General features: G+C 46.6%; 1 protein-coding gene across 5 annotated transcripts in view; it reads right to left on the reverse strand.

Moving 5' to 3' along the window:
* TMEM131L (transmembrane 131 like) overlaps positions 1–26,705 on the reverse strand; it is a 173,272-nt gene that overhangs the window by 134,716 nt on the left and 11,851 nt on the right. For 4 of the 5 annotated variants that reach the window (XM_055550033.1, XM_055550034.1, XM_055550032.1 and 1 more), the window contains exon 3: positions 24,745–24,788. In XM_055550033.1, the coding sequence (XP_055406008.1) occupies positions 24,745–24,788 (44 nt within the window). Of the gene's footprint in view, positions 1–13,059; positions 13,142–24,744; positions 24,789–26,705 lie in introns of those variants that run through there. The other variant, XM_055550035.1, reaches the window with a different exon arrangement.

Genomic DNA, 26,705 nt, shown 5'->3' on the forward strand with positions numbered 1-26,705 from the left:
TTTTCCAATGAGTCAACTCTTCGCATGAGGTGGCCAAAGTACTGGAGTTTCAGCTTCAGCATCAGTCCTTCCAATGAACACCTAGGACTGATCTCCTTTAGGATGGACTGGTTGGATCTCCTTCAGTCCAAGGGACTCTCAAGAGTCTTCTCCAGCACCACAGTTCAAAGGCATCAATTCTTCGGCGCTCAGCTTTCTTCACAGTCCAACTCTCACATCCATACATGAGCACTGGAAAAACCATAGCCTTGACTAGACAGACCTTTGTTGGCAAAGTAATATCTGTGCTTTTCAATATGCTATCTAGGTTGGTCATAACTTTCCTTCCAAGGAGTAAGCGTCTTTTAATTTCATGGCTGCAATCACCATCTGCAGTGATTTTGGAGCCCAAAAAATAAAGTCTGACACTGTTTCCACTGTTTACCCATCTACTTCCCATGAAGTGATGGGACCAGATGCCATGATCTTAGTTTTCTGAATGTTGACCTTTAAGCCAACTTTTTCACTCTCCTCTTTCACTTTCATCAAGAGGCTTTTTAGTTCCTCTTCACTTTCTGCCATAAGGGTGGGGTCATTTGCATATCTGAGGTGATTGATTATTTCTCTCGGCAATCTTGATTCCAGCTTGTGCCTCTTCCAGCCCCAGCATTTCTCATGATGCATATACTTTAAATAAGCAGGGTGACAATATACAACCTTGACGTACTCCTTTTCCTATTTGGAACCAGTCTGTTGTTCCATGTCCAGTTCTAACTGTTGCTTCCTGACCTGCATATAGGTTTCTCAGGAGGCAGGTCAGGTGGTCTGGTATTCCCATCTCTTTCAGAATTTTCCACAGTTTATTGTGATTCACACAGTCAAAGGCTTTGGCATAGTCAATAAGGCAGAAATAGACGTTTTTCTGGAACTCTCTTGCTTTTACTAACAAGTAAAATTTGACAACAAGGAAGATGCTGGCTACCAACAGCTGGTTTTTCCTTCCTCCTTAAAAGAAATGCTTAACTAGGCATATGGCTGTAGAAGACTCCTTTCCCCAGCCTGTCCTGCAACCGAGAGGCAGTCATGTGACTAAGTTCTGGAAATGAGATGTGTGTTGAAATTTGGGGACTACCTCCAGGAAGTGACCTGGGGGGGGGGTAGCCAAAAGCTACTGCAGCGCCTTCCTCCTCCATGGGGCAGACACAAACGGGGCCCCCAACACGGAACCATCACATCAGCCCTGACCTGCCCGCTGGGCTCTCAGATAAACAGCCTCAAGGGGAACGTCTGTCCTGTTTACCCCACTGCTACGCTGTTTATAGCACTGAGTTTGTCTCATGAAGCTGATCCTGGCCCTAATACGCTACTTCCCTAGGGAGCAAAGCAGACGCAGCAATAGTAAGAACAGCAGTGACATCTGCACATACCTGGACAGCACTCACCACGCCCCAGGAAAATACAGTGGGCATTCTGCACACACTACTGAACACTTTCCACAGCCTTGTGAGGTGGGCGTTCTAAGTCCCACGCCCTCATTAGCCATCCTGCACGGGTTGACCAGGAGTCCCCCCGTGGTGTCTTCACTAGTGACCCAACCTGTTCCCCACCAGTCTCAATGCCTCCCAAGAGAAGCCTTCAAGAACCATTCTTTTCTCCTTACTGGTCTGAAGACCCACAGTATACTTGGCGGATCCCTTCAGAGCCAGGTTGTAGGCTTTCCTTGGTCTCCTTCATCAGTCACCATCTTCATCTATTTTCAATCTTCCAGGATTTTTTAGAAATTCCTTATCAACTGGTAACTCCTCCCCCAAACACTTGTATACTGTGGGCTTTTTCTACCTTTTAAATTTCTATCCTGTCATACTAAATGAGGTCTGGGGAGAGAGAGGAGACTAAGTCACATGGTCATTTGGGACTCAATTTTCACAACTAGGGGGAAAAAGTGCCTCATGTGTGTGTGTGTGTAATTTTCTTTTGGCTCAAAAGGCTAGTGAGTGAAGTAAAGTTGCTCCATCGTGTCCAACTCTTTGGGACCCCATGGACTGTAGCCCACCAGGCTTCTCCATCCATGGGATTCTCCAGGCAAGGATACTGGAGTGGGTTGCCATTTCCTTCTCCAGGGGATCTTCCCGACCCAGGGATCAAACTCGGGTCTCCCACATTGGAGGCAGACGCTTTAATCTCTGCGCCACCAGGCTAATACAGGTCTAAATCAACAGAATGAAACCTTATAAGACCCAATGTAAATACTTACATTTAAAGTGTTATTTTTTTAAAGAGGGCAGTTGACTACCTGAGTATATATTAAGAAAGAGAACTGGCAAAAAGAAGAAAAAGGATACAAGAAAAAGAAAGGCTTAAAGGCTTTTGTTTTGTTTTGCATTTGTTCCTGTTTTCATCTGGCCATAAGATCAACACAGTCTAAGCAGGAAGGGACTGTGCAGATGTCCTCATGGAATTCTTAGGCTTCATTAAAACAAAGAGAGTCCAGACAGAAATGAGTTCTCTCCATGTGGCACCGTTCAGATCTCAACTGAATTCTTTATCCCGGACTGGCCAAACTCTCAAAAAAGTTCTGATCAAGTTAACATCAGAGCTGAAAAACAATGAGGAATAATTTAGCCTGGAGATGTTCAATCAAGAGATGAGATTTGACAACTGTCTCTCAAACCTGTGAAGAACTCTGTCCTCCAGTAGACAGGGCTGCCTCGTTCTGCGTGGCTTCAGGCTGCGTGGACGCAGCTGGTGGAGGCCAAGCCAGTGGACGGGAACCCAGCTCAGGACAGCCCAGCAACGAGACCATCAACCACGGGAAGCCAGCCTCGGAGGAGGCACGCTCCTCATCACCAGGAGAGGTCAAGCCGAGGCTGAATAACCAATCAAGCGTAGAGGACGCTATAGCAGGACTGACTTCTTCACTGGCAGGCGGTCAGACGACTCCCAGCAGGCCTGAGGCTCCAGAGGACATGCCTGGGCCTGGTAGTAGGACCTGAGGGGACGGCAGGCGTTGGTGGCTGCCACACCTCCAGGGGCCTGCAGGGACTCCAGCGTCTGCATCTCTGCATCACCAACCCTGGGAAAGGGACCAGCGCTCACAAGGCATAAGGCGTAGTCTCAGAGCCATAAAACAGTGCATTTAGGCCTGGCCCAGCCCTCAATATCAATACTCACAGAAGAAAAAAAATGCCTAAGATAAGCCAGATAAAGGTTTTGGAAAGTCAGAGGCAGCCCAAGTTCTCTACTAAAACTGCATTCCACGAGAAAGACAACAGGAACAGGCTGCCACACTACAAGGCAGACCCGGCCGGGCTGTGCGGGACTGGGACATTTCTCTCAACTCCAGAGAGCTTTTTTTTTTCCCAAGAAGGGCTGGCAAAAGCTCCAAGCTGATACAACTGCAAAGTTTGGAAAGACCCTCTCGCATATGCTATGTAAACTTCCAAATGGCAACTTCTTGATTTCCAGCTTCTAACTATTAGTTTCCAAAATGATTGAAAGAGGAAAGCATGAGGGCAAGTGGCAGCCCCAGCCTCCCCCAGAAGGACTGAGTGAGAAGATCCTAGGGTCCCAGCAGACCACGGCATTTCAACTCTTCCTTGTTTGCACTCTGCATACATACTAAGGCAGGAAATAATTTGCATCTTGTGAAGAGAGAGTTTAAAAGAACTGTATTCACCCTCTACCTCCTCACCCACCCCAAAAATACACACACGCTTCTCTCTCACACATAGTGCAATCCCCATGTATGCTGTGCAATACCCGTACTAAAGAATGGGCAGCCTCTCTTCCAGAATCCTGCAAAAAACATTTTTATGAACCAATTCACTCACACACATGTTCCAAGATTTCAAATGAACCAGCGAGCCGGAAACGAGAGAGAGGGGCGGGAGAGCTGGCCTGGGCCCGGCTCTGCGGCTGCAACCTTGCTTCTCTGTCTAGAGTGGACTTTGAGGAACAGTTTCTAGCAGGGCAGGGCCCCTCACCATCTCCCTCACCCTCTTTGGGCAAAAGATGATAAAGGGCTGGAGGGAAAGGGCTTCCTGCACAGGCGCCTGGGGACCCCTGTCTCTGCCCAGAACCCACTGGGCAGGGCGTGTGGAGAAAGCAAAATGCTCTCCCTCCGGCCTCCACTCTCCTCTCCGAGCCACCCCCTCAAACTTACACAGACTCAGAGAACGGCAGGCAGACAGAAAAGGAGCTTTGCCTTAAATCTGAAAATGTGAAAAGGCAGGGAAGACAACACAGTGTTTTTCTTAATTTAGCCAGCAACTTCGAAATGCTTAAACACTGGCCTCTGCTATCAATAGCTTTAAGGATGACAACAGAAGCTGCATCTTGGAAAAATGGCGTTGAGTGTCCATTCTACAATGTTTACACGTTTCCTTTACGTTTGAAAAGTGTCAAGAGAAGAAATTTCTGCATTTTGAGAGGCATCTCTGGGAACACAGATGAAATGGTAAAAAGTGGGAAAGAGCAGTCTTTGATAGCAATCCAGGCGCTGATGTTTGCCAGCACTTTCTAATTTCAGGGCTTCCCTGGTGGCTCAGAGGATAAAGCATCTGCCTACAACGTGGGAGACCCGGGTTTGATCCTTGGGTCGGGAAGATCCCCTGGAGAAGGCAATGGCAACCCACTCCAGTACTCTTGCCTGGAAAATCCCATGGACTGAGAAGCTTGGTAGGCTGCAGTCCATGGGGTCGCAAAGAGTCAGACACGACTGAACAACTTCACTTTCAGGACTTCCCTGGTGGCTCAGATGGTAAAGCGTCTGTCTATCAATGCAGGAGACCTGGGTTTGATCCCTGGGTCGGGAAGATTCCCTGGAGAAGGAAATGGCAACCCACTCCACTCTTACCTAGAAAATCCCATGGACGGAGGAGTCTGGTGCAGGCTACTGTCCATGGGGTCGCAAAGAGTCGGACACAAAGGCTGTGAGTTCAAAGCCCAAGTTAACTTTCTTTTATAGAACAGGATACAGTGGCACCAGTAGACATGTTTCAACTATGGCGTGGAAAATGCTCTGAGATGCAGACTTCATAAATACATCTTTAAATATACAGATAACAAAATATAAGGCCTAATTTAATCAAATTAACTCTCTAGGCAGACGATTCTACAGAGCAAAAAGTTTCAAACTGGGAGAGAGTCTCGGGTTTGTGATCTGTTTATCTCAGGGGCTGGAGACGAGACGCCTAGAACACAGGTGTAACAGGATGTTTTCAGCTTCAAGCAGCACGAAGCTGAACTTGAAACAAGGTAAACAGGAGCGTTTCTCTCACATGACTCATAAGACCCACCGTCCCGGAGCACACAGTCCCTGGCAGTCTGTCCGGTTCAGCAGCTCGGGGACATCGCGGGACTCGTGCAATCTTTCTGCCCAGCATCACAGCCTCAGCAGTGCTCCAGGGACATGGGGAGGATGCTCCTCCTAGTCCCCAAAAGTGTTCCCTTCAAAACCATCCTCATAACGTCCAGTCTTAAATCAGTCCCGGGCAAAAGTGAGGGCCAACTGTGACACGGCCGTGGTCCCTGCACACACATCCTTGCAGATGGGACTGACTCAGGCTGACTGCACGCTGCCTCGGGGGCTAGGGGAGGGGTGGCCGTGAGAGGCGCCCCAGCTAAATGATGACATGGGGGGGGGTCTTGAAAGAAAAATACCCCTCTGTCTCCGGGAACCTCCCCAACCCCGGGGGAACAAGGCAGCCTGTGTCTATCATTTGTCTACCTGACTTCTACAGAAAATTCTGCTTAGGTAAAGCATTCAGTGATTTAAATGTTTTCTAAGTGATTTACAGTTTTTTAAAACTGTTCTTTAGGCTCAGCTTCTAGCCAAGGATTATTTGGTACCATTCTAAGGAATTCCTGTCCATTAAAGCCAAAGCCCGATCTATGTTGACACCCTGACTCCAAATGGTCTTCTCTCCAACCCGCACTTTCTGACCCCAGCTACCCCACCCCAGAGCCCCGGGCCCCACTGGTCCTCAAGGGAAGGGATTCAGCTTCAAGCTTCTTCTCTGGCCAGGGCGGGCCACTCCCTAACCTAAGGCACAGCCACATCCTTTAACAGGCCGAAGCATGTCACACTTGTCTGATAAAGAGCTACTATGCCTACCCTGGTGCCCCTCACACCTCCCCAGGATGGAGCAAGGAAAGGGTAGACAGCTGGCAGAGCCCTGTCAGACCAGAGCCAGGGTTCAGAACACTGCCCTCCCTTGAGGCCACGAGCTCTCTCCCACCCCTCTGAAATCCAGCTCCAGGTAACCAAACAGCTCTGCAGGTGACCAGCCTCAAGCAAGGTCTACTACTGGAGGGAATCACCTTCGGGGAGGGATTAGGGAACGTGGTTAGCTACTCTCAGTCTATTTCCTCTCTTCACTGTGAGTTTCCCTAAGCCAAGGTGCCTTATTTTTTAATGTACCTTACGGTATAATATGCAAAACCAGAAATAACATTTCACCACCAAATGAAAACACTATAACAACTCCAGACTACACAAGTGCGTCTGTGCAGCGTCACACAGGTAGTTCCGCCTTTGGGGCAGCAGGCCCGGGAGCTGTCAGAAGAACAAAACAGAGTAACACACAAGGAAGCTTATCACAGTACCTGGCACAGACCCACCGAGCCAAGAGCACCCTCTAAGACAAATGACTCCATTATTGAAGTACAACTGACATACGACATTATTATTAGTCTCATGTGTACAAACATACTGACTTGATATTTGTATAGACTGCAAAATAAGCAGCACAATAAGTCTAGTTAACATCCATCTGTAATTTTTTTCTATTAAAAATTCACTATCATGAGCCTCTTTCTCTTGCAAACATTTCACTGCCACCTATATGAATGTACTGTGGGACACATGCACTGTTCCTAATTCTTTCCCCATAGAAATTAGGTTGTTTCTAATTTTTTCTCACCATAGAAAGATGAATATCACTTTAAGTAAGTCTTTGTAAAACAGTCTGCTGTTTATTAAGACACAGAGTAAAATGTCTTTAAAGCATGTACACACTCTGATACGTGCTGCATATTCCATGCTGAAGAGGTTCTTTTACACATAACCCCTTTAACCCTCACTTGATCCCGTGACTGTCCCAGTTTCACAGATGAGAAAACTGAGGCTCTAGATCTCACAGCTGGTAAAGCCACACAAACAGGGTTCAAACTCTGAGCCTGGGGCCTTGGCTGCTCTAGGGCTGACTTCTCAAATGCAACCATTCGTTTAAAAAGCATGCTCCCCTGGAGAAGGGGCGGGTGCAGCCAGAGCAGGGCCCCTTGATACCAGAGGCAGCCACAGCTGAGACAAGGACGACCTTCTCCACCTCGGAGCAGGTGAGACTGGAGCTCCTACATGTGCGGGACTATTCCAAATACCACACAGTACTTATTTCTTACAACAAACTCCGCAGGAGGTATTATTCATAACACCTATTTGAGAGAAGAGGAAAGGCCCCTCCACTCCCATCCACAACTCCTCAACCTCCCCACGTCACACTTTCTCTGTTCCTCCCCCACCAGCCCCAATTCAACGTCATAGGAAGCCCAGGGAAGATGTAAATAAAAAGAACTAAGCTGACAACCCAGGGCATAAACACACATTAATCCAGGTGTCGTCAAAGTCACGCATTCCTTCCCTTAAAATGATGCACAATCCTTGAGAGCAGATCCTGCGTTCATAATGTCCTAGTTTAACCAGCACACTTCAGGGCTTTCCAGAAATATGAAATACCAGCTTCCTATTACTGGTATGTTATCTTTTAACCACTGAGTACAGCAGAAGTCATTTTCCCCAGGTAAAATGTAGGAAATTTGAGCTATTTTATGGGTAACCTTAAAACTCAAACAATGATTTAAGCAAAGTTTGAGCACATCTATTAATGTCTAACCTTAAAACTCAAACAATGATTTAAGCAAAGTTTGAGCATATCTATTAATGTCTATTCAGTTCAGTCACTCAGTCGAGTCCGACTCTCTGCGACCCCATGAATCGCAGCACGCCAGGCCTCCCTGTCCATCACCAACTCCCGGAGTTCACTCAGACTCATGTCCATCAAGTAGGTGATGCCATCCACCCATCTCATCCTCTAATCCTCTGTCGTCCCCTTCTCTTCCTGCCCCCAATCCCTCCCAGCATCAGGGTCTTTTCCAGTGAGTCAACTCTTCGCATCAGGCGGCCAAAGTACTGGAGTTTCAGCTTCAGCATCAGTCCTTCCAATGAACACCCAGAACTGATCTCCTTTAGAATGGACTGGCTGGTCATTTATTAAGTATTATTAATCTTGTTAATAGTCATTTATTAATGACTATTCAAAATAGTCGTTGAAAACATCTCCAGCTGAAACATCATTAAAATTTGTAAAATGTAAAGACCTGAATAAGGGTGGATGAAAACACAGATCTTCAGCAAGCTCCCTCTATTTTTAATCCAGGGTGAACTCAAGAGAAAAATAATACTACACATTTAATTATTAAGAATTACCTACAATCCAACCAACAGGCTAATTTGTAAGTCACCATCACGGTGGATATTAGATCATTTCCCTTGGGCTAAATTATGTATTTTTTCACTGTTCTTTTAATCTTTAGGTCAAAGATCCCATAACTCAATGCTACATTTTCCAGCTTACATGGATTAACAACATTTCAATACATGTAAACAAATGGCACTATTCCATCTTGTTTTTCTTGTTCTACTCATCTTAGAATAAAAGGAAACTATAGCAGGAAGACAGAAATGAGAGCAAGTGAGAATTTTCTAATTCTTCTATTAATCATTGACATCACACCTATAGATGGGAGAAACCCAAAGTCTGGTGGTTTGACAGCTGGACTCCCATCTCAGCTCCACTCCCCTCGGCTGTGGGAGAACTCAGGCCTCTAGAGACACAGCCTCCGAGTCACAGCAGAATGGAGAAGATCTTGAAAATACTTCCTCTTCAGATACTTCAGATACTTCCTCTTGGCCTATGAATTAAACAAGCTGATACTATGAAAACCACTAGAAATGTTCAATGTTCAACAAATGTCAGTTCTCTACACACAGAATCTTGGTGTCCTTACCCCATTTTCCAGATGGGATCTCCTTTACAAGGTCATATGGATCAAATGAGAACACAAAGCTATGTGCTTTACACTGAAAAGTGCAACAGGTTAGCAAGTGCACAGGAAAACCAGTATGCTAAAGCATGCTTAAAGAATTAACGTTTTAATTAATACCTAAGTGGATTTTTAAGGCTACAAAAGGAATAATGCTCAGTATAATAAAAACTGTAGCAAGCAGAGCCAAGTTCAGGACGTGCCCATGTGGTGCTTTTGAACAAACTTGAATGAGACACCCCCTCTGGAGGACACAGCTCCAAGGGCAGCGGGCCAATCTGACAACCCCATGTGCGGTGGCATACACAACGTCAAATGGTCATGTCAACCTCCCCTCCTAGCCCTCCTCCCTGAAGACCAGAACTGACTTGACTTTTCAGGTCTTTTCATAAGAAATAAAAGCTAAATATTTACTTACTATAGTAAGCATGCTAAAGTCTCACTCAGGTTTCTATTTTACAGTAGAAGTAACATGCACTGAGTGTCACCAAACACATCCAGAACTAGACATTACAGGAAAAATACTCCAAAAGCTATATACGTTTAGAAAACTTACATACTGTAATAGCCTAGGTAAGTTTCAGATACTGAGAATCTTTATTTGGGAAACCAAAAAGAAACCTTAAAAAAAAAAAAAAAAAAAAACTACTCTATAGAAGTACGGAAGTTCAATTCACCATGAGGTTACATCCAGACAAACTCACCGTAAGTTAAAAATGCATTTAATACACCTAACCCACCAAACACCAGAGATTGCTTAGCCCAGCCTACTTTAAAGGTGCTCAGAACACTTACGTTAGCCCACAGTTAAGCAAAGTCATGTAACAACAAAGCCTATTTGATAATAAAGTACTGAGTATCTCATATAATTGATGGAACACTGTACTAAAAGTGGGGAGCAGAATGGCTGTCAGTGTATCAGCTACTTCCCCTCGTGATGGCGGAGCTGATGGGAGCTATGGCCACCCCACCCAGCATCATGAGATCGGATCCCACCTCCTATCACTAGCCTAGGAAAAGACAAAAACTCAAAACTCCAAATACAACTCCTACTAAATGTGTATCACTTTCGCGACACTATAAAGTGGAAAAATTGTAAACTGAACTATCCTAAGTCAGAGACCATCTGTCCTACTAAAAAGCAACACAGAGATAAACTATATTAAATGTGTATGGAGAGCTTTTACTATGTTTAAAAAAAAATGCAAACCATACAAATTGGAAGAAAATGACTAGTGTGACAACATATTTAAAGTTGTTGCTAAACAGGAATAAAGTGATTTTTACCAACCACCTGAAGGATTTTACATATAGAGGGACAGAAAACTGACATAGGTCACTAAGAAAACAATACAAAAGACTGGAGATTTAATTAACACCTTAACCACCAACACCTATAACCACCATCTACCTGATCAAAATTCCAAGTTGCAAGGAAGGCACAGACCCCCAAATGCACACAATCCAGACCCTCTATCTAGCTGGGTTTTTTTTTTTTCTTGTCCCAGTTTCTTATTCCATTTACTTCCCCCTTCCCTCCTTTTATTAGTCAGTATTACAGGTGTGCAGGTCTCCTGAAGCATCTCTCTCCTTCTCCAGTTTCCCCTTTAACCCCCAATTCAAAAGCAGAAATAAAAAGAAAAGGTAAATAGTGTGCATTTGAGTGAGAGATGCTCCTTAAACTCAGCAAGAGACCAGGTTACTTCATAGGTGTGTGTCCACGAACTCTACACCACATGCCACAAACATACTTCCAAACTGGGTTCTGTTTTTGTCATGCCTGTTTCCTTTGGTTGTCAGCTCACTTTAACCTGGAATTTCGGTTTCCAACAGGGAGCAACACATTTTTAATGGATTCTTGCTGTACCCACGGTAACTTTAAGGAGTTTAGGCAATTAGGAATAACCTCCGTCCCTTAATTATGGTCTAAATGTGGTGAATTAATGAAACCTCTTCAAGCTACCTAAATATATTTCAAATTAACACGAAGTCTGAATTTACAAACCAGGTTAAATGGATTAAAAGATTAAGGGATAGAGCACAAGAGCTTTCTCCACCTCATTCTCACATTTCAACCTCAAATTACCCCGGCCCTCTAATGACTAGAGGAGTCACTGCGAAGGCACCTAATTACCCATGAATTATGCCAACCGTAACCAATTTCAAGATCACAGATCAGATGTTCCCAAAGCATTAATCTACTAATTAAAGTTACATGAAAGTCAAACCAACAGGCAATTTGAATGGAACATCCATCCACCTGAAAGGAGACTGCTAGATGAAGTATTAAAATCTACGGTACCAGCACCAATGCCTCACTGTTGGCACTCTCAGACACCCGGGTAACCGCAGTCCAAGTACATGAAGCAGAAAAAGACTCATACTGATTCAAGCATTTCCAGGGAACAACAAAAGGATTCTCCCTTCAAACTGATGAATGGCTCACAAGGATCTACTTCAGCATGTGGGTCAACCCACACAGATTCACTTGCTGGGTTTAAACTGGGAATGAAACCTGTTTAAGATACGTCCACACACCCCAACACAGCACACACCGCCCGGCAGCAGTTTCAGTAATTGTGTTTTTCTGAATTCTAACCTAAGGACTGTGGTTTGATTGCAAGGCTTTGCCTATGTGCTAAGCTTCGGTGTATACTGAAATATTCTTCCACCTTCCCACTTTTTCCACCGAGTTAAAAAAAAATCATAAAAAAATACTTGTACCTGGTGTCCACAATTTGGTGTAAAAAAAAAAAAAAGAATTCCCATGGATGTGCTCTTACAGATACAGCTGCATAACTATAAGTGCAGCTCTCAGAATGCAAACGCCCAGCCCAACACCAGTTACTTCCTAGAAGCCCCAGAGTCAGGGGAGGGCACGGGAAGTGGGTGAGGAGACCCTCGAAAGGCTCACAAATGAGCCTCTGTACATAACAGGTTGAACTGTGTCCCCCTAAGATGACACGCTGACGTCCTAGCCGCCAGGACCTCAGAATGAGACCTTAGGGGAAACAGGGTGGCTGAAATGACTAGTTAAGATCAGGTCATCCTGGGGTAGGGTGGCCTCCTGACTCAGTATGCTGCTGTTCTGAGAGCCATGTGCAGATACCGAGACAGCACAGGGAGCCGGAGGAATGCAGCTGCAAGCCGGAGTGGCGAAGGTCATGGCCCAAGAAGCAGAAGCTAAGAGGGGGAAGGAGGGAGTCCCTGCGGGTTCCGGAGGCAGAGGGGCTCTGCTCTGACTCCTGGTCTCCAGGACTGAGAATAAACTTCTGTTGTTTCAAGCTACTGGTAAGTCCTTTGCTATGGCCGCCCTAGGAAACGAACACAGCATGCTTCAGCTTGGGCTTCCGCCTCCTGCCCCTTCCGGGGGCAAACGCCCCCACTGCGCCACGAGAGCCCCGGGAAATCCCTGTCTGGTCTGGCTGGCGGAGGCCTCCCCCTTCCCAAGGCTCCGCCGCCCCAGGCCCCGGCCCCAACCATCGCCCTTCTCTCCAGCTCCCCCCACCCGAGGGTCCCATCCCGGCTCCTGCACCCAGGCCAGCCCCCTGACGGGGCTGGGGTGTGAGGCGGGATGGCCAGGTGCCCCCCAGAGTGGGCGGCGCCCCTGCCGCTCCCCCCCCCGACCCCAGGTCCTCACAGAGTATTTAGAACATTTCTCTCAGTTTTTACTTAATATCCTCCTGCCCCAACAAACCCCCTACAGACTTGTGCTCGCTCGCTCTCTCTCTCCTTCTCTCTCTCTCTCTCTCTCTCTCTCTCTCTCTCACACACACACACACACACAGAGCCACGTGCCTAGAGGGAGCTGGGCCAGGGACAGATCCGCGCTCACACACACCCTGTACCGCCCGTGGCCACTCCCCTCCCATAACTGAGACTTTCTGTTACTGGGCCAAGGTTTTCTGCCAGACTCACTTCCCTTATAATGAATGAATTATCCCCGAGAAAGTTCCTCCCTCCTCCCAGGAAGCCGACCTCGACGGCCTGCGGGGACACGGTGGGCCCGGGTGGGGGACCCGCCCGGCCCATCACCAGGACAGAGCTCGTTGAGGAGAAACGCACCCGCGCGCGCGCATGAAGGGCGTGCAGGTACCCGAGGTTTGCGCCCAGCCCGGGGCGGCCCGTGCGCGCGCTGAGCGCAGGCGGCCTCCCGGCTTCACCTCCGAGACCGCCTCCCCCGCCCATCATTGCACCTTCGACCCAAGGTGTGTCTTGAAATGTGCCGTCTCGGAGGCCTCGGCTGGACCTCCCGCGCCAGAATCACCCGGAGGGCTGTGAAAACAGCTCGCAGATCCCGCCCCGGAGCTTCTGATTCAGAAGCCGGGCTGGGTGGGGCCTGGGAGCTGGCCTAACAGGTTCCCAGGTGGTGCTGATTCTGCTGGTTCCAGGACTGCACGTCCAGAAACGCTGCCCGGGCCTCTCACTCTGCATTGGGCGCAAGTGACGAGCTGCTGGCACCCCTGCAGCCAGCCTGCCCTCCCTCCCCTTTCACCCACCCACCTCAAAGACAAAGCCTGCGCCAGGCAGGGAGCACCTCTTCCAGGCCTAGCAGCCCCACCATGACCGAGGCCCGGGAGGGGTTCAGGCTGAGATGGACCTATTTTGAAGTGTGAGGCGTAAGGGGAAGTCGCTGAGGAGTGCTCCTGAGAAAGGGGCCCAGGAGGAAGGTTCTTCACCTGCCCATGGATGCTCACCCAGGCAGTGAGCAACACCCGGGCGCGGTGGGACGCAGCAGCGCGGACAAGTGAGAAGGGCTGCCGCGGCCAACGCCCACTGCTCAGCAAATCCAACCAGCACCACCCTGCCTCCTGGTTTCTTGTTAGGTGACATAACTCCTTCATTGTTTGAGCTTGTTGAGTCAGGACTTTCTGTTACTTGAAGCTGAAAATCGCAAAGCAAGCTAACAGGATAACACGTCCATCCAGGACAGAGGGCAACCTCTGAGCATGTATTACACAGGCATGTGTTCCACCAAGTACTAAAATTCCAGATATGCACTTTCCAGACTATTCCAAAAGCTACGGAGCTGACAGTCAGTGGGTGAGCAGCACCTAGAAACAATGTAAACTGACGAAGCTATCTGCTGCTGCTGCTGCTAAGTTGCTTCAGTCGTGTCCGACTCTGTGCGACCCCAGAAGACAGCAGCCCACCAGGCTACCGCGTCCCTAGGATTCCCCAGGCAAGAACACTGGAGTGGGTTGCCATTGCCTTCTCCAGTGCATGAAAATGAAAAGTGAAAGGGAAGTCGCTCAGTCGTGTCCAACCCTCAGCGACCCCATGGACTGCAGCCTACCAGGCTCCTCCGCCCATGGGATTTTCCAGGCAAGAGTACTGGAGTGGGGTACCACTGCCTTCTCCGGAAGAAGCTATCTAGCAGCCCGTGAAGGCTGACTGAAGACCCAGCTCTGGGTCTGTCTTACAAGTGCCATGCTCCTTTGTTTCAGGGGGTTTGCCAGGTACGCTACACTACCAAAACTTGCTAGAGAGTTGGACTGCTTTCACCCATCAATCCCAGGCACCAGTACATCTAACTGGGAGAAGAGTCATCTAACCCATTCCTCTTTAGAGACGAGAGAGACAGGTATATCTACAAAGAGGACACTTCCACTTTTGGGCCTGCCACCACACAGCTCTGTGATCTTCAACTGCTGGGCTTTATGAACTCGTTCCTCAGCTATAATATGGGAAAACCAGCACACATCCACCTGGTTTTCTAAGAACAATGCATGAGAAAGGGCTCTGCAAACTGCAAGTACAAGGGCAATGACTTAAATCTGATTTTGAACGGATTAACTGGATTGACATGATTTTAAGAGAGAAAGATGAATCATGTTCCCAGAAGAATTACTCCACCAAAAATTCACAGCATGTACACACACACCTGCTGTAACTTACCACTTGGAACACTGCTGCATTGTTATTCAAACTGGACTTCACCTATTATCAACAATTTAGTGGCAGCTAAATAAAGGCATGAACATTCACAGGGTAGCACAATCCTGAAAGTCACTGTTGTACCAGGCATGACATCAACATGAATTAATGTGCACATTTTCACAAAGGTCAACTTGGGAGGTCACACACTGTGCCTTTGCTGTTCCCTAAGAACTACTTCAAGCACAGCAGTGGGCACTTCCGGACATTCCACAAATGGCAGATCATCTTTCCTACTGGAGAAGTGTAGTTTTAGCCCAACAGCCACATGCTCTGAAGGCAGAGCTGTGTTTACTTGAACAAACGGGTAGAAACAACAGGACTTGGAGTAAGGGGTAAAAGCAGGAATGGCACTAAACCCACGCTTCTCAGACTGGGGTAAGCATCTGTGTAGCAGAGAAGAGATAATGCCAGAAAGTACACAGGCTATCTGTGTTCCTGAAACATGGATTTTATTAAAAGATTTCGGAAGGAAAAAAAAAAAGGAATAATCAGTGAGTAATTTTTAAATGACTGAAAATTCTCAATAAGTTGTTTAATTTAAAAGAATTTTCATACCCACAGAAGACTTTTCAAAACTACATCCCCACTACTTTGGGGGAAAACATTGGGAAGGACTACAGTTCACAAATGAGACTTTTTCTCACATCATTTACAAAGTAGATGCAACGGTAAATCCTAAAGCAATGGTTCCAAAAACATCTTTATTGAGCACCTCTATGAAACACTGTCCAGACTACTGCAGTAATTATTTGTAAAGTGGCAATGTTCTTTTGTCACATTTACTGGGGAGGAGGGATCACTATTACTCTGGAGTCCTATTTCCTATGTGCAAGACTCTAACAACAAACTAATAATTTGATGACAATTCATTTAAAAGTAACAAGCTCCCAGGAGACCCCGTTATCTCATTACTGGTGTTCCCAGACAGAGAATACTGCCTTGGGAAATTGTATTTCTTTGAACCTTGAAATCCCAGGCTCTGCCGCCTTAAGCAGTGAGAGGCTTGGTGTCACAGCACGTCTCCAACATCTTTACAGAACTTTACAGAAACGCAGTAAGCAACCAGGCAGGCCACGCGACGGCCTAGGGAAGGACGCTGGTGAGGCTGGGCCTTCAGTACTGAGTTAAACCACTTCTCCTAAAGGCGACCCGATCAAGTCTAAGTTAATGGACACAGAGGTTCTTATGAAACACACCCAACCTCTCCAATTCCCCTTTTCTGTTTTGGGATCTCCAAGTCCCCTTTTTTATTTCAGGAATATCAACATTAAGGACACGTTTTGTCTGTTCTAAACTAACCCTTCAAAATACACCTGGAACCATTAAAGCTGACTCAAATATCCTGTTTAATTAAAGATACAAATTAGCACAAGTCTAATCACGCCAGTGTCATATCTTTTTGCCTTTTCATACTGTTCATGGGGTGCAAGAAGATACAACCAGTCCATCCTAAAGGAAATCAGTCCTGAATATTCATTGGAAGGACTGATGCTGAAGCTGAAGCTCCAATACTTTGGCCACCTGATGTGAAGAGCTGACTCACTGGAAAAGACCCTGATGCTGGGAAAGATTGGAGGCAGGAGGAGAAGGGGACGACAGAGGATGAGATGGTTGGATGGCATCACTGACTCAATGGACATGAGTTTGAGCAAGCTCTGGGAGACAGTGGAGGACAGGAAAGCCTGGTGTGCTGCAGTCCACGGGGTTGCAAAGAGTCAGACACGACTGAGGGACTGAACTGAACTGAATCACACCAGAGTGTGTGAAAAATATATATTCAAGAAAAGCAAAACTTTCCGTGAAAATCAGTTTAAGATTCTGATCTTATTATACCATTTTCCCAAGTGATTTCAGTTGAGGCCTAAAAATTATATAAGTGTCAAAAAAGCTTTGCTAGAAATTTCACCACCTAAAACAGCTGAAAAGGATTTTGTGGCTTAACAAATTTAATATGTACAAAGAACCCTGTTTAAAAGCTTGTAATCCTAAGGCCAACACCCAAATTATGAGCCCTATTCCAGTCTAAGGCAATTCACTTCACACTGTCACAGCCACGAAAACCACGACTGGACACGTTCACTCCGCACCCCTCAGGCCCCACAACCCTGCAGAAGGCACCGCAGGGCACAGGGACAGAGCTAACAACCCATTCTCACTAAAAACACACCAACTGCAACAATCCAATTTAAAAACCACAACCCCTAGTAGGAATACCAGTACCGTGGTTTCGGTGACAAATATGGTTTGTGTGCTTGGATAGGAAAGGCACATGAAGTATGACAAACGATCAATTTCAGAGACTTAAAGATAGGAGGGTTTGTCCCTTCATTTAGCAGATCCTCTCCTAGGTGTTAGCCAGTGGTTAGGTGCTGGGGGATCCACTGACTGAGACTCAAGACAGATAGGTGACTTTAAACACAGGCGTAAGCACCGGAGCTGGCAGAAGTGCCCTGGTCCCTGCAGAGCAGGACCGACAGAGTTGGGTTAGGGCCTTGCCGGGGAAGAGACAAGTGTTCCTGCAAAGGGAAAGGGGCCACGTGCACGAGAGGAAGCAAGAAGGGTAGGGGGGTAAAGTGTGCAGAGGAAAGCGGAATCACAAAAGGCCTCTGGGCCAGGCTCAGAAGGCAAGGGGTCCCCGAAAGGCCGCTTGTAAGAGGAAAGGCAGGCAAGGACGCGCCCAAGTTTTAGATACATGACTTGGGTAGGGACGTGGAGAACAGTCTAGGGTAGCTGTAAAACCCAGGCAGCAGACCGTGTGAAAAAGATGCAGCCAGACGTAGCGACCCCCTGGGGACAAGGAGCAGACAGGAGGCGAGGGAAACGCTGTTTCTGGCTTATAGATGACCGCGGGGCGCCGGTCAGCGGAGGGGGCGGCTCCCGGGGGCGGAGGCGTGCTCCTCCAGGACTGCGTGGTGCCACCCGGGGCAGGAGGTACCACCGGGTTCAAGTCCCTCCTCCATGAAAACCCGGGAGAGGAGGCAGAGGCAAGCTCAGGTTAAAAATGCACGACCCTATCAACAGACAAGGAACTCCAGGGCTGAAAACAAATAAGAGTGCAAAGTTGTTCCGTTCCCCGTGGGGGCTCTGAGACCGAGTCATTGCCAAAAGGAAGCTTCCCTGAAGATTAAGCCATTACTGTCTGCAATTACATCTTTCAGAATGTTGCTGAAAGGTTAACGAGATTTTCTTCATGTTCTGACTCTTAGGATCGGCCTCTAACTGATGGAGACGGTTTCAGGAGAACACATGTTGCCGCTGCTACCAGACAAAAGTACATTAAAAACAACAACCACCTTCCCCCGACACCCCAGAACCAGTCAGTATGGATAAGTTTTACATAACCATTTAAAAGAGGAAATAACATACTATTTATACTTTGCCAACGCTTAAATTTTTCACATTCTAACAAACTGACCCCAAAAAGGCTTTTCAGAGATGCATCCAGAGAGCAGCCAGTTCTAAGAAGGGCTGAAGCCAGCCAGCTCCCCTTTGCTCCCGCCACCGAATCCCCAACAGCAATCCTTCTCAGCAGATTACTGCTGATATCTGAGAACACCCAGGAGAAAAATGGGGATGGAGAAGAGCGAGGGGAGAAAGTTTTTCAAATATTGCTTTTCTGGCTTTCAACCAAGTACAATTACATAGCATTCACAGAAGATGAAGTCAAGATAATATAAACAAAATCTTCAATGAGGCCAATTACCCTAAAAGCTTTCCCAAACTCTGTCTGAGATCACAGGCAAGCTGCTCTAGAAACCCCACACCCCAGAATCTACAGTCGTCAGCGAGGACCCCGCCCTGGCTAGTCTGGAGGGAGACACAGAGCCCCCTTCTCTGTCTGCACTCTCTCCAGTGCCAGAGGTCAGGGCCACCGCCACTTTTCCGAGAACGTACTGAGGCTGTTTTGTGGTCAAATCTATTGCCCAAGTTAGCAGCTGTTCCTCTACACAGGTTCTCTGAGAGCCAGAGCCTTCACTCTGTGGAATGCATATGTGCCGCCTGCACTGACTTCCAGTTCACCTCGATGTCATTAACACTGGCACAGCAGGGTAGTAATTAAAATGAAAATCACAAAAATGTTTGAAAAATGTGTAAGGACATACTAATGACTTTATAAATAAGGTTAAGAATAAAGGGTGTTAAAATAGCAGGGCAGGGCTTCCCTGGTGGCTCAGTGGTAAAGAATCTGCCTACCGATGCAGAAGACGCAGGTTCGATCCCTGATATGGAAAGATCCCACACGCCACAGAGCAACTAAGCCCATGCACCACAGTTACTAAGCCTGTGCTCTAGAGCCCAGGAGCCAAATACTGAGCTCGCACGCCGCAACTATTGAAGCCTGAGCACACTAGGGCCCTTGCTCTACAGCAAGAGCAGCGGCCACAGTGCACCGAGAGGGTGGCCCCCCGTCACTGCGGCTAGAGAAATGCCCGAGCGGCAATGAAGACTCGGCACAGCCAAAAATAAATAAAATAAAAAGTCAAAATAGCAGCACAACCCTACTACTGGACTATCATCCAAAGTATAAAATAAACATCCATGACATAAATAAATGACTGAATAAATCAATAAGAGAGAACAGACAAATCTCCCATATGGAGGAATTCTAAACAATTTATGTAAGTGGAGCTTATTCTACTTAATGACTTGCCTCCAAAGAGGGCAGTATGGAAAGAGGTAAGCAAAGAAGTTTCCAGTCGACAGAGCTGACAAACGGTACCTCTGCCAGGTGGTCAAGGTCACAAACTGAAGGGGTATCCCATTGACAGCCAACACCTTTGCTGTATGACAAGAACGGCAGTTTGTAACTGAGGTCTTCCTCCCCCATAACCTCAATCTAACCACGAGGAAAAACCTCAGACAACCCCAAATTGAAGGATGAACTCCTCAAAACTGCCATGGTTTCGAAAACAAGGGAACTCTGACCGACTGTCACAATGAAAAGGACCTTAAGACACGACAGCTAAAAGTCATGTGGGTTCCTGGATAGGATCCTAGGACACAGAACGTTAGGGGAAAACCAGGGAAATCCGAATCAAGTGTGGAGCTGAGTTCACAGTCACATACCCACACTGGTTTCTGAGTTGTGATCAATGGACCACGGTAACATAAGGGATTACCACTGGGGTAAACTGCGCCAAGGGCAGATAGGAACTCTGTACCATCTTTACAGCTTGCCCATAAACCTGCATCTATTCTAAAGCAAAAGGCTTAATTTAAAAGTAGCAAGAGGGACTTCTCTGGTAGTCCAGTGGTTAAGACTCTGTGTTTCCATGGCATGGGGACACAGGTTCCATCCCTGGTTGGGGAACTAAGATCCCTCATACTGCATGATGCAGCCAAAACAAATTTGTTTAATTTAAAAAAAAAAAAAAGGAGCAAGAGAATCTACGAGCTTTGAAAGTACTAAAAATCTTCATTTAAAAAAAAGTTCCAACTGCACAGTAGAAGGTAAACGAACAGTAAGTTACTTAGGTAACTGACCCATCCCAGGATGTAAGACTTACAGAGAATTCATGGTGAAAACTCCAGAAGCAACATTTTCAGAAAATGGACACAGAGAAGGTTTTCTGGTTGCAGCATCCAACCTTCATCATGATCTTGCCTTTACACAAAAGGAAAAAAACTCAACAACAACAGAAAAACCCAAGAGGCTTGGAAGTCCAGCTAAAAGGAAAGCAACGAGGGATAAAGTAACAGCAAAACACTGGAATCCTGGTCCTTGAGAAGATTAAAACATCCAAATCAGGGTTGAGCCAACAGTGAGTCATGAGGAAGGAGTTCTGCAGTCAGTTCGGCAGTGGCAGCCGGTGTTTTTTCAATGAAAGAGAATGAAACAAGCTCTGTGGTGCTGAGAGCTGCACGACAGTGTGAATGTACTCAACACCACAGAAGTGCACACTTCAGACTGGCTAAAGTGGTGGGGTTCCACGGATTTTGCCACAATTTTTTAAAATGGAGAAGAAAACAGAGTACACCACAGGTAGCACAGGTTAAGTGCTATTTTACAAATAAATAAGCAGGAGTACAGAGTCATACACCCCCATTAACTGCCTGTGGGTAGTAAGTAATCACAGTGTAAAAGGTCTCCCGCTGAGCTGCTGTCCGTAAGTCTGAAAGCCACTGACTCAACGCCCCCTACACCCGCACGCCAATTATCCACGTCAAAAGAGGAAGAAGGGCAAAATCGACTCCATATCTTTACGTGTGGCGGGAAACTGGTGAGAATAAACTAGTTCTTAGTAATAAGAAAGAAGCATCTGTGAAAGCAGAAATCCAGGGCAAAGGTACAAAGGACAAGGCCCCTGAAGACGCAGGCTGGCCTCCCTAGCCCACACCCTAGCTCACACTCACCCCCCAGCTCCCAGCAGCTCACACTCACTCCCGAGCCCACACTGCCTCCTGTCTCATCAAGTCTGAGATTCCTAGGAGGCAGCCAAGCAGAGTTCCCGCCTGCCCTGCGCCAGACCTTTCCCATCACATCATCGCTGCTCCAGGCTTCTCTCCATCTCCACAACTGAGTCAACCAAAGCTCACCACAGAACTGCCCATGTCTTCCATTCCCACCACTGCCAGCCAAGCTGGAACCACCATCGGCACGCAGCTGTTCTTGCTCCAAGACCCTCAAACTGGACCATGACAAACTTCAAGCTTTGACCCATATATTTAAGTAATCTCAAACAGCTAAAATGTTATATATACTGTGAATCTCAATGTTTGCAAAAAATGTAATTTCTGACATATTTGTAAATACTGGCAATTTTAATCAGACTCACACTTTTAAAATTATATTCAAAGAAATCTAAATACCACTGCAATAACTTTCATCATCATCAAAATATACAGATGGACTTTCCTGTATTGCTGGATATTCTCTCAAAAGGATTTTAACCTAAAATAGCTTTATGTTCAAAACCTCTTTCAACAAAACTATGGGCTCGCATTGAGATTTCAGGATTTTTAAAAATATCTTATGACCACAGGATCTAAGTGTTCATTTTTTTCTTCTGAATTATCATTATAATTTTATTAGCACACAACTGATCAAACCAAGAAATTTTACAAATTTTCATAGGTAATTGAACATAATTTTATTGAAACTGCATCCTTTAATGAGATGAATAAACTGTCTTTTCCCTCCTAATTGATTTATGTGAATATTACTGTTAGAATGAGACAAGTGTAATTAGCATCAATTTGTTCTTATTTTACTTGTCCTTTTTTTTTTAATGTAAGCACTGAGAAAGTTTGTTCATATAGGTGTGAATGGAAGAACAACCTTTGTTACAGCACTGTCCCTACATGCTCTAATCTCCCTCAGGATTTTAGCCAAAAGTCTGTCATTAAAAATAACTTTTAGGAGAAAATATTTGCAAACAAAACACCTGACAAGGGATTAATCTCCAAAATATACAAACAGTTCATGCAGCTCAATATTGAAAAAACAAAAACCCCAATCAAAATATGGGTGAAAGATCTAAACAGACAGTTCTCCAAAGCACACATACAGACGGCCAACGAACATGTGAAAATATGCTCAACATCACTAATTATTAGAGAAATGCAAATCAAAGTTATAAGGAGGCATCACCTCAAATCGGTCAGAATGGCCTTATCAAAAAAATCTACAAACAATAAATGCTAGAGAGGGTGTGGAGAAAATGAAACTCACACTGTTGGTGGGAATGTAAAACAGTACAGTCATTGTGGAGAACAGTAACAGTTTTAGTTTTAAAAAACTAAAAATAGAACTACCATATGACCCAGCAATCCCACTCCTGGGCATACATCCAGAGAAAACCATAATTCAGAAAGATACATGCACCCCAATATCCACTGCAGTGCTGTTTACAATAGACAGGACATGGAAGCAACCCAAATGTCCATCAACAGAAGAATGGATAAAGAAGATGTGGTATACACACATACCATGGAATATTACTCAGCCACAAAAAGACATGACACTGTGCAATTTGCAGACAGGTGGATGGACACAGAGACTGGCATACAGAGCAAAGGAGTTAGAAAGAGAAAAGCACTGTATAGTATGGTTAATGTGGAAGCTAGAAAAATGCTACAGATGAGCTTATCCGCAAAGCAGACACAGAGACACAGACACACAGATCGTATGGATACCAGGGAAAGAAGGGGGAACAGGAAGAACCGAGAGATTGGGGTTGACATATATATACTACTGTGCATACAAATCTGGAGGAGGGCACGGCAACCCACTCCAGTATTCCTGCCTAGAGAATCCCATAGACAGAGGAGCCCAGCGGGCTACAGTCCACAGTGCAGCACAGAGTTGGATACGACTGAAGGGACTTGGCATGCATGCGTGCATGTATCAAACCGGTAACTAATGAGGACCAAACTCAGAGCACAGGCAACCCTACTCAATGCTTTGTGGTGACCTACACGGGAAGGAAAACCAAAAAAGGGGGCATGTATGTATATGCTTAGTTGATTCACTTTGCTATACATTGTACAGCAATGTTCTGTACAGTGTTCTAACACAACATTATAAAGCAACTATACACCAGCAAAAATTAAGAAAAAGAAAAAGAACTTTTGATAGTCTAAACAACTGCCCATTTGATTGGGTCCTCCTTCAATTTTATAGAAAGTAAAGACGGGAAAACCACTAGAGTTACCAATGACCCTGTGATCCAATCAGAGTTCAATCATTTTCTCCTAACCAGTAACAGTATTTTAAACTGTCTCTTTGCCCAAGGTGAAGCACAAAGGAAGATGAGGCTCCGGTCAAAGGCATGCCTTTCTTCGGCAAAGCAGAGGAGTGAGGTTGTGAGAGAAGAGGTGGGAAACGATGACTTGCGATTTCAGATCAGTTTCAGGACAGTACATGGATGCTGGGAATCCAGAAGCTGATTCTCTGAAACATATCCCCTTGCCCAGGCACCACTTAGAGAGTACTGAGGTCCTTCCAAGGCACCAGATATCCCAGATTGACAACAGTGAACCAAGGGAGCCCTGGGACCAAAGCATTCTCTTAAAAAATGGAATTTACATCTTTTGATTTGCCAGCCACTTTTAACCACTCACCTCACGCTTACAAAAATAAAGCTGCATCTCGTCACTGTGGTCTCCTCTCAGGTCCCGCCTCACCCGTTATCCTACAGAACCGTACTGGCCGTCTCCAGGCCCCTGCACCGCCTCCAGTGCCTCCCACCACGGGCCCTGGCACCCTCCCTTCCTTCCGCCCGGCACGTGGCTGCCCCCACGCATTCTCACACTTCAGCTCCAGCGTCACCTCTGACCACGTGTCCACGTGACCCACCGCACTCATCTCTCCCACAGCAGTTGAATTACTGATAGTTCTTATTATAAACATAACTATTTTGCTTTATTTACAGTAATGTCTGGCTTCCCTACTGCACACAAGCAGGTCTCAAAGTGTTGTGTTCGGCTCCCAGCACCGTGATGACCAACAGGTGTGTGTAGACAGAACCGAGCGTGTACAGCACGGAGCGTGCAAGGACGTCACAGGAGCGTGAAGCTGGGACGGGGGATGTCTCCAGAGCTTTCCGTGCAACTTCATTTTAAAACAAAACCGTATTATTAGAGAGTCCAGATACCCCAAATGTCAAACAGAAACGTTTCTCACAGGTATTATTAAATACATAAACACATATTCCAAGACGTGAGACAGCATCCAAAGTGGGCAGGGAGCTTTACCCGGACTCACTCCCATCCTTTCCTTACCTCTGTTCTTGAGACTGCTCCTCTGTGTCGTCTTCAGAATCACCCTATTGAGAAAGAACATGCTTTAGCAGCTGTTTCAGAGAAACACACCATCTCCCAAAAAACAAAAATAAAACCTTCTTCAAATCCCGCACGGGTGATGAACTGCCTGCCTCACAGCACACACTCAGTAAACACTTACTGGGAAGAACGACACTGCAACGGGGCACAGGCAGCGGAGCCCGCCAGGCGCTCCCTCAGATGCGCCCTGCAAGCAGGCGGCCCACCTGTTTAAGACTGCCAGCAAAGCACCGTCTCAAACCACTCTCCTCTCCAAGAGCCTTTTTCTGACGTTCAAGTTTAATCACACAAGACAAAGTTTAATGATAATTAAAATCCCCAAATACAAAAACTGTACTGAATAGCTCAGAATCCCCTATACGAACACCCGATATATGTCGACTCCAACATAAAAAAGCTGACCATGCTATGAACGGCTCCGATCCACTTCCAAAATCTCCGCGACCTACCATGCCACGCTGTGGCCAGGAGACACACACCAAGAGGGTGAAAAGGCAAGGCACTTGCAACAGGAGCAAAAGGGCAGGTCCAGTTCAGCGCTGCGTGGGTGCGTGTGGGCACTCACGCCCTTGGCTTCTGTCCTCTCCCGAAGCCACACTGTGGGCGGCTTTCCACCCAGCCCTCCTCCTCCTCCGCACCCCAGCCCCAGCCCCCCGCCCTCCCGGCCGCCCTGCCTCCTGAGCCCAGACCTCCATGCACTAACTCCCTCTGACTGTTAACCTGCGCCTGGAGCCACAGGGCCCAAATCCCTTTCTGTAGCCCCAACCTCTCACTCAAACACGTTTAGATCAATGCCCACCTTCCTATGAAAGCTGAGGCTCAAACAAGCTAGGTCAGACCCCACAGGACAGGCAGGACCAATTAACTTAGCTGCAGCCCCACCACCAAACAGCTCCAGGGTCTGCACACCATCTCCCCAGAAACAGCCACACCAGACTCGCAATGTCAGGGGTCCCTGCCAAGGGCCCACTCATGTCCAGGAGGCCATCACACCCCCTGACCCCTGGGAAAACCTGTCACCCCCAAGCAGAGGATCTGTCCCCTCAGCAGACCTGTCCTTCTCCACCCCTTCTGCCTGCAAATGAGCCCGAGCCATCAGCGCCCAGGCCTACACGACCACTGCGACAGGCTTTCCAGGCTATGGAAGGCTGCTGCCTTTCCTGGACGTGGAGAAAAGGAAACCCCCTCTACTGCTGGTGGGAATGGGGGTTACAGAGAGTATTACAGAGGTTTCTCAAAAAACTAAAAACAGAACTACCATATACCCAGCAGTTCCACTCGAGTATATATGTGAGAAAAACAAAAACACTGATTTGAAAAAGATACATGCACCCCAGTGTTCACAGCACCTCTATTCCCAAGAGCTAAGATATGGACACAGCCCAAATGCCCATCAAGAGATGAACGGATGAAGATGTCACACACACACACACACACACACACACACACAAACGGAATACTACTCAGCCATAAAAAATGAAAATAAGACAGAGAAAGACAAATACTGTATGACATCACTTGCATGTAAAATCTAAAAAAATTACAACTAGGGAATACAAAAAAAACACACTGATATAGAGAAGAAACTAGGAGTCGGCGTGGGAGAGGGACAAGATGAGGGCAGAAGAATCACTTCAATTTATCTAATACTGACATCAGTTATACCTCAACAAAAAAAAATGTAAAGATTGCCACTGAGTCTGCATACAAAATCAGACAGAAGGAGAAAAGATATCTATGTTAACACATATACGTGGGATCTAAAACAATGGTGTAGATGAACCAAGTAAGCAGAGAAGGAACAGAGATGCAGAAATAGAAAACAGACATGTGGCCACGTGGGGTGGGGAGGAGAGGAGGTGGGAGGAATCGGGAAATTAGGGCTGACAAATCTGTATACT

This window comes from Bubalus kerabau, chromosome 16 (genome assembly GCF_029407905.1).
Source record: "Bubalus kerabau isolate K-KA32 ecotype Philippines breed swamp buffalo chromosome 16, PCC_UOA_SB_1v2, whole genome shotgun sequence".
In the NCBI taxonomy this organism is placed as follows: domain Eukaryota; kingdom Metazoa; phylum Chordata; class Mammalia; order Artiodactyla; family Bovidae; genus Bubalus; species Bubalus kerabau.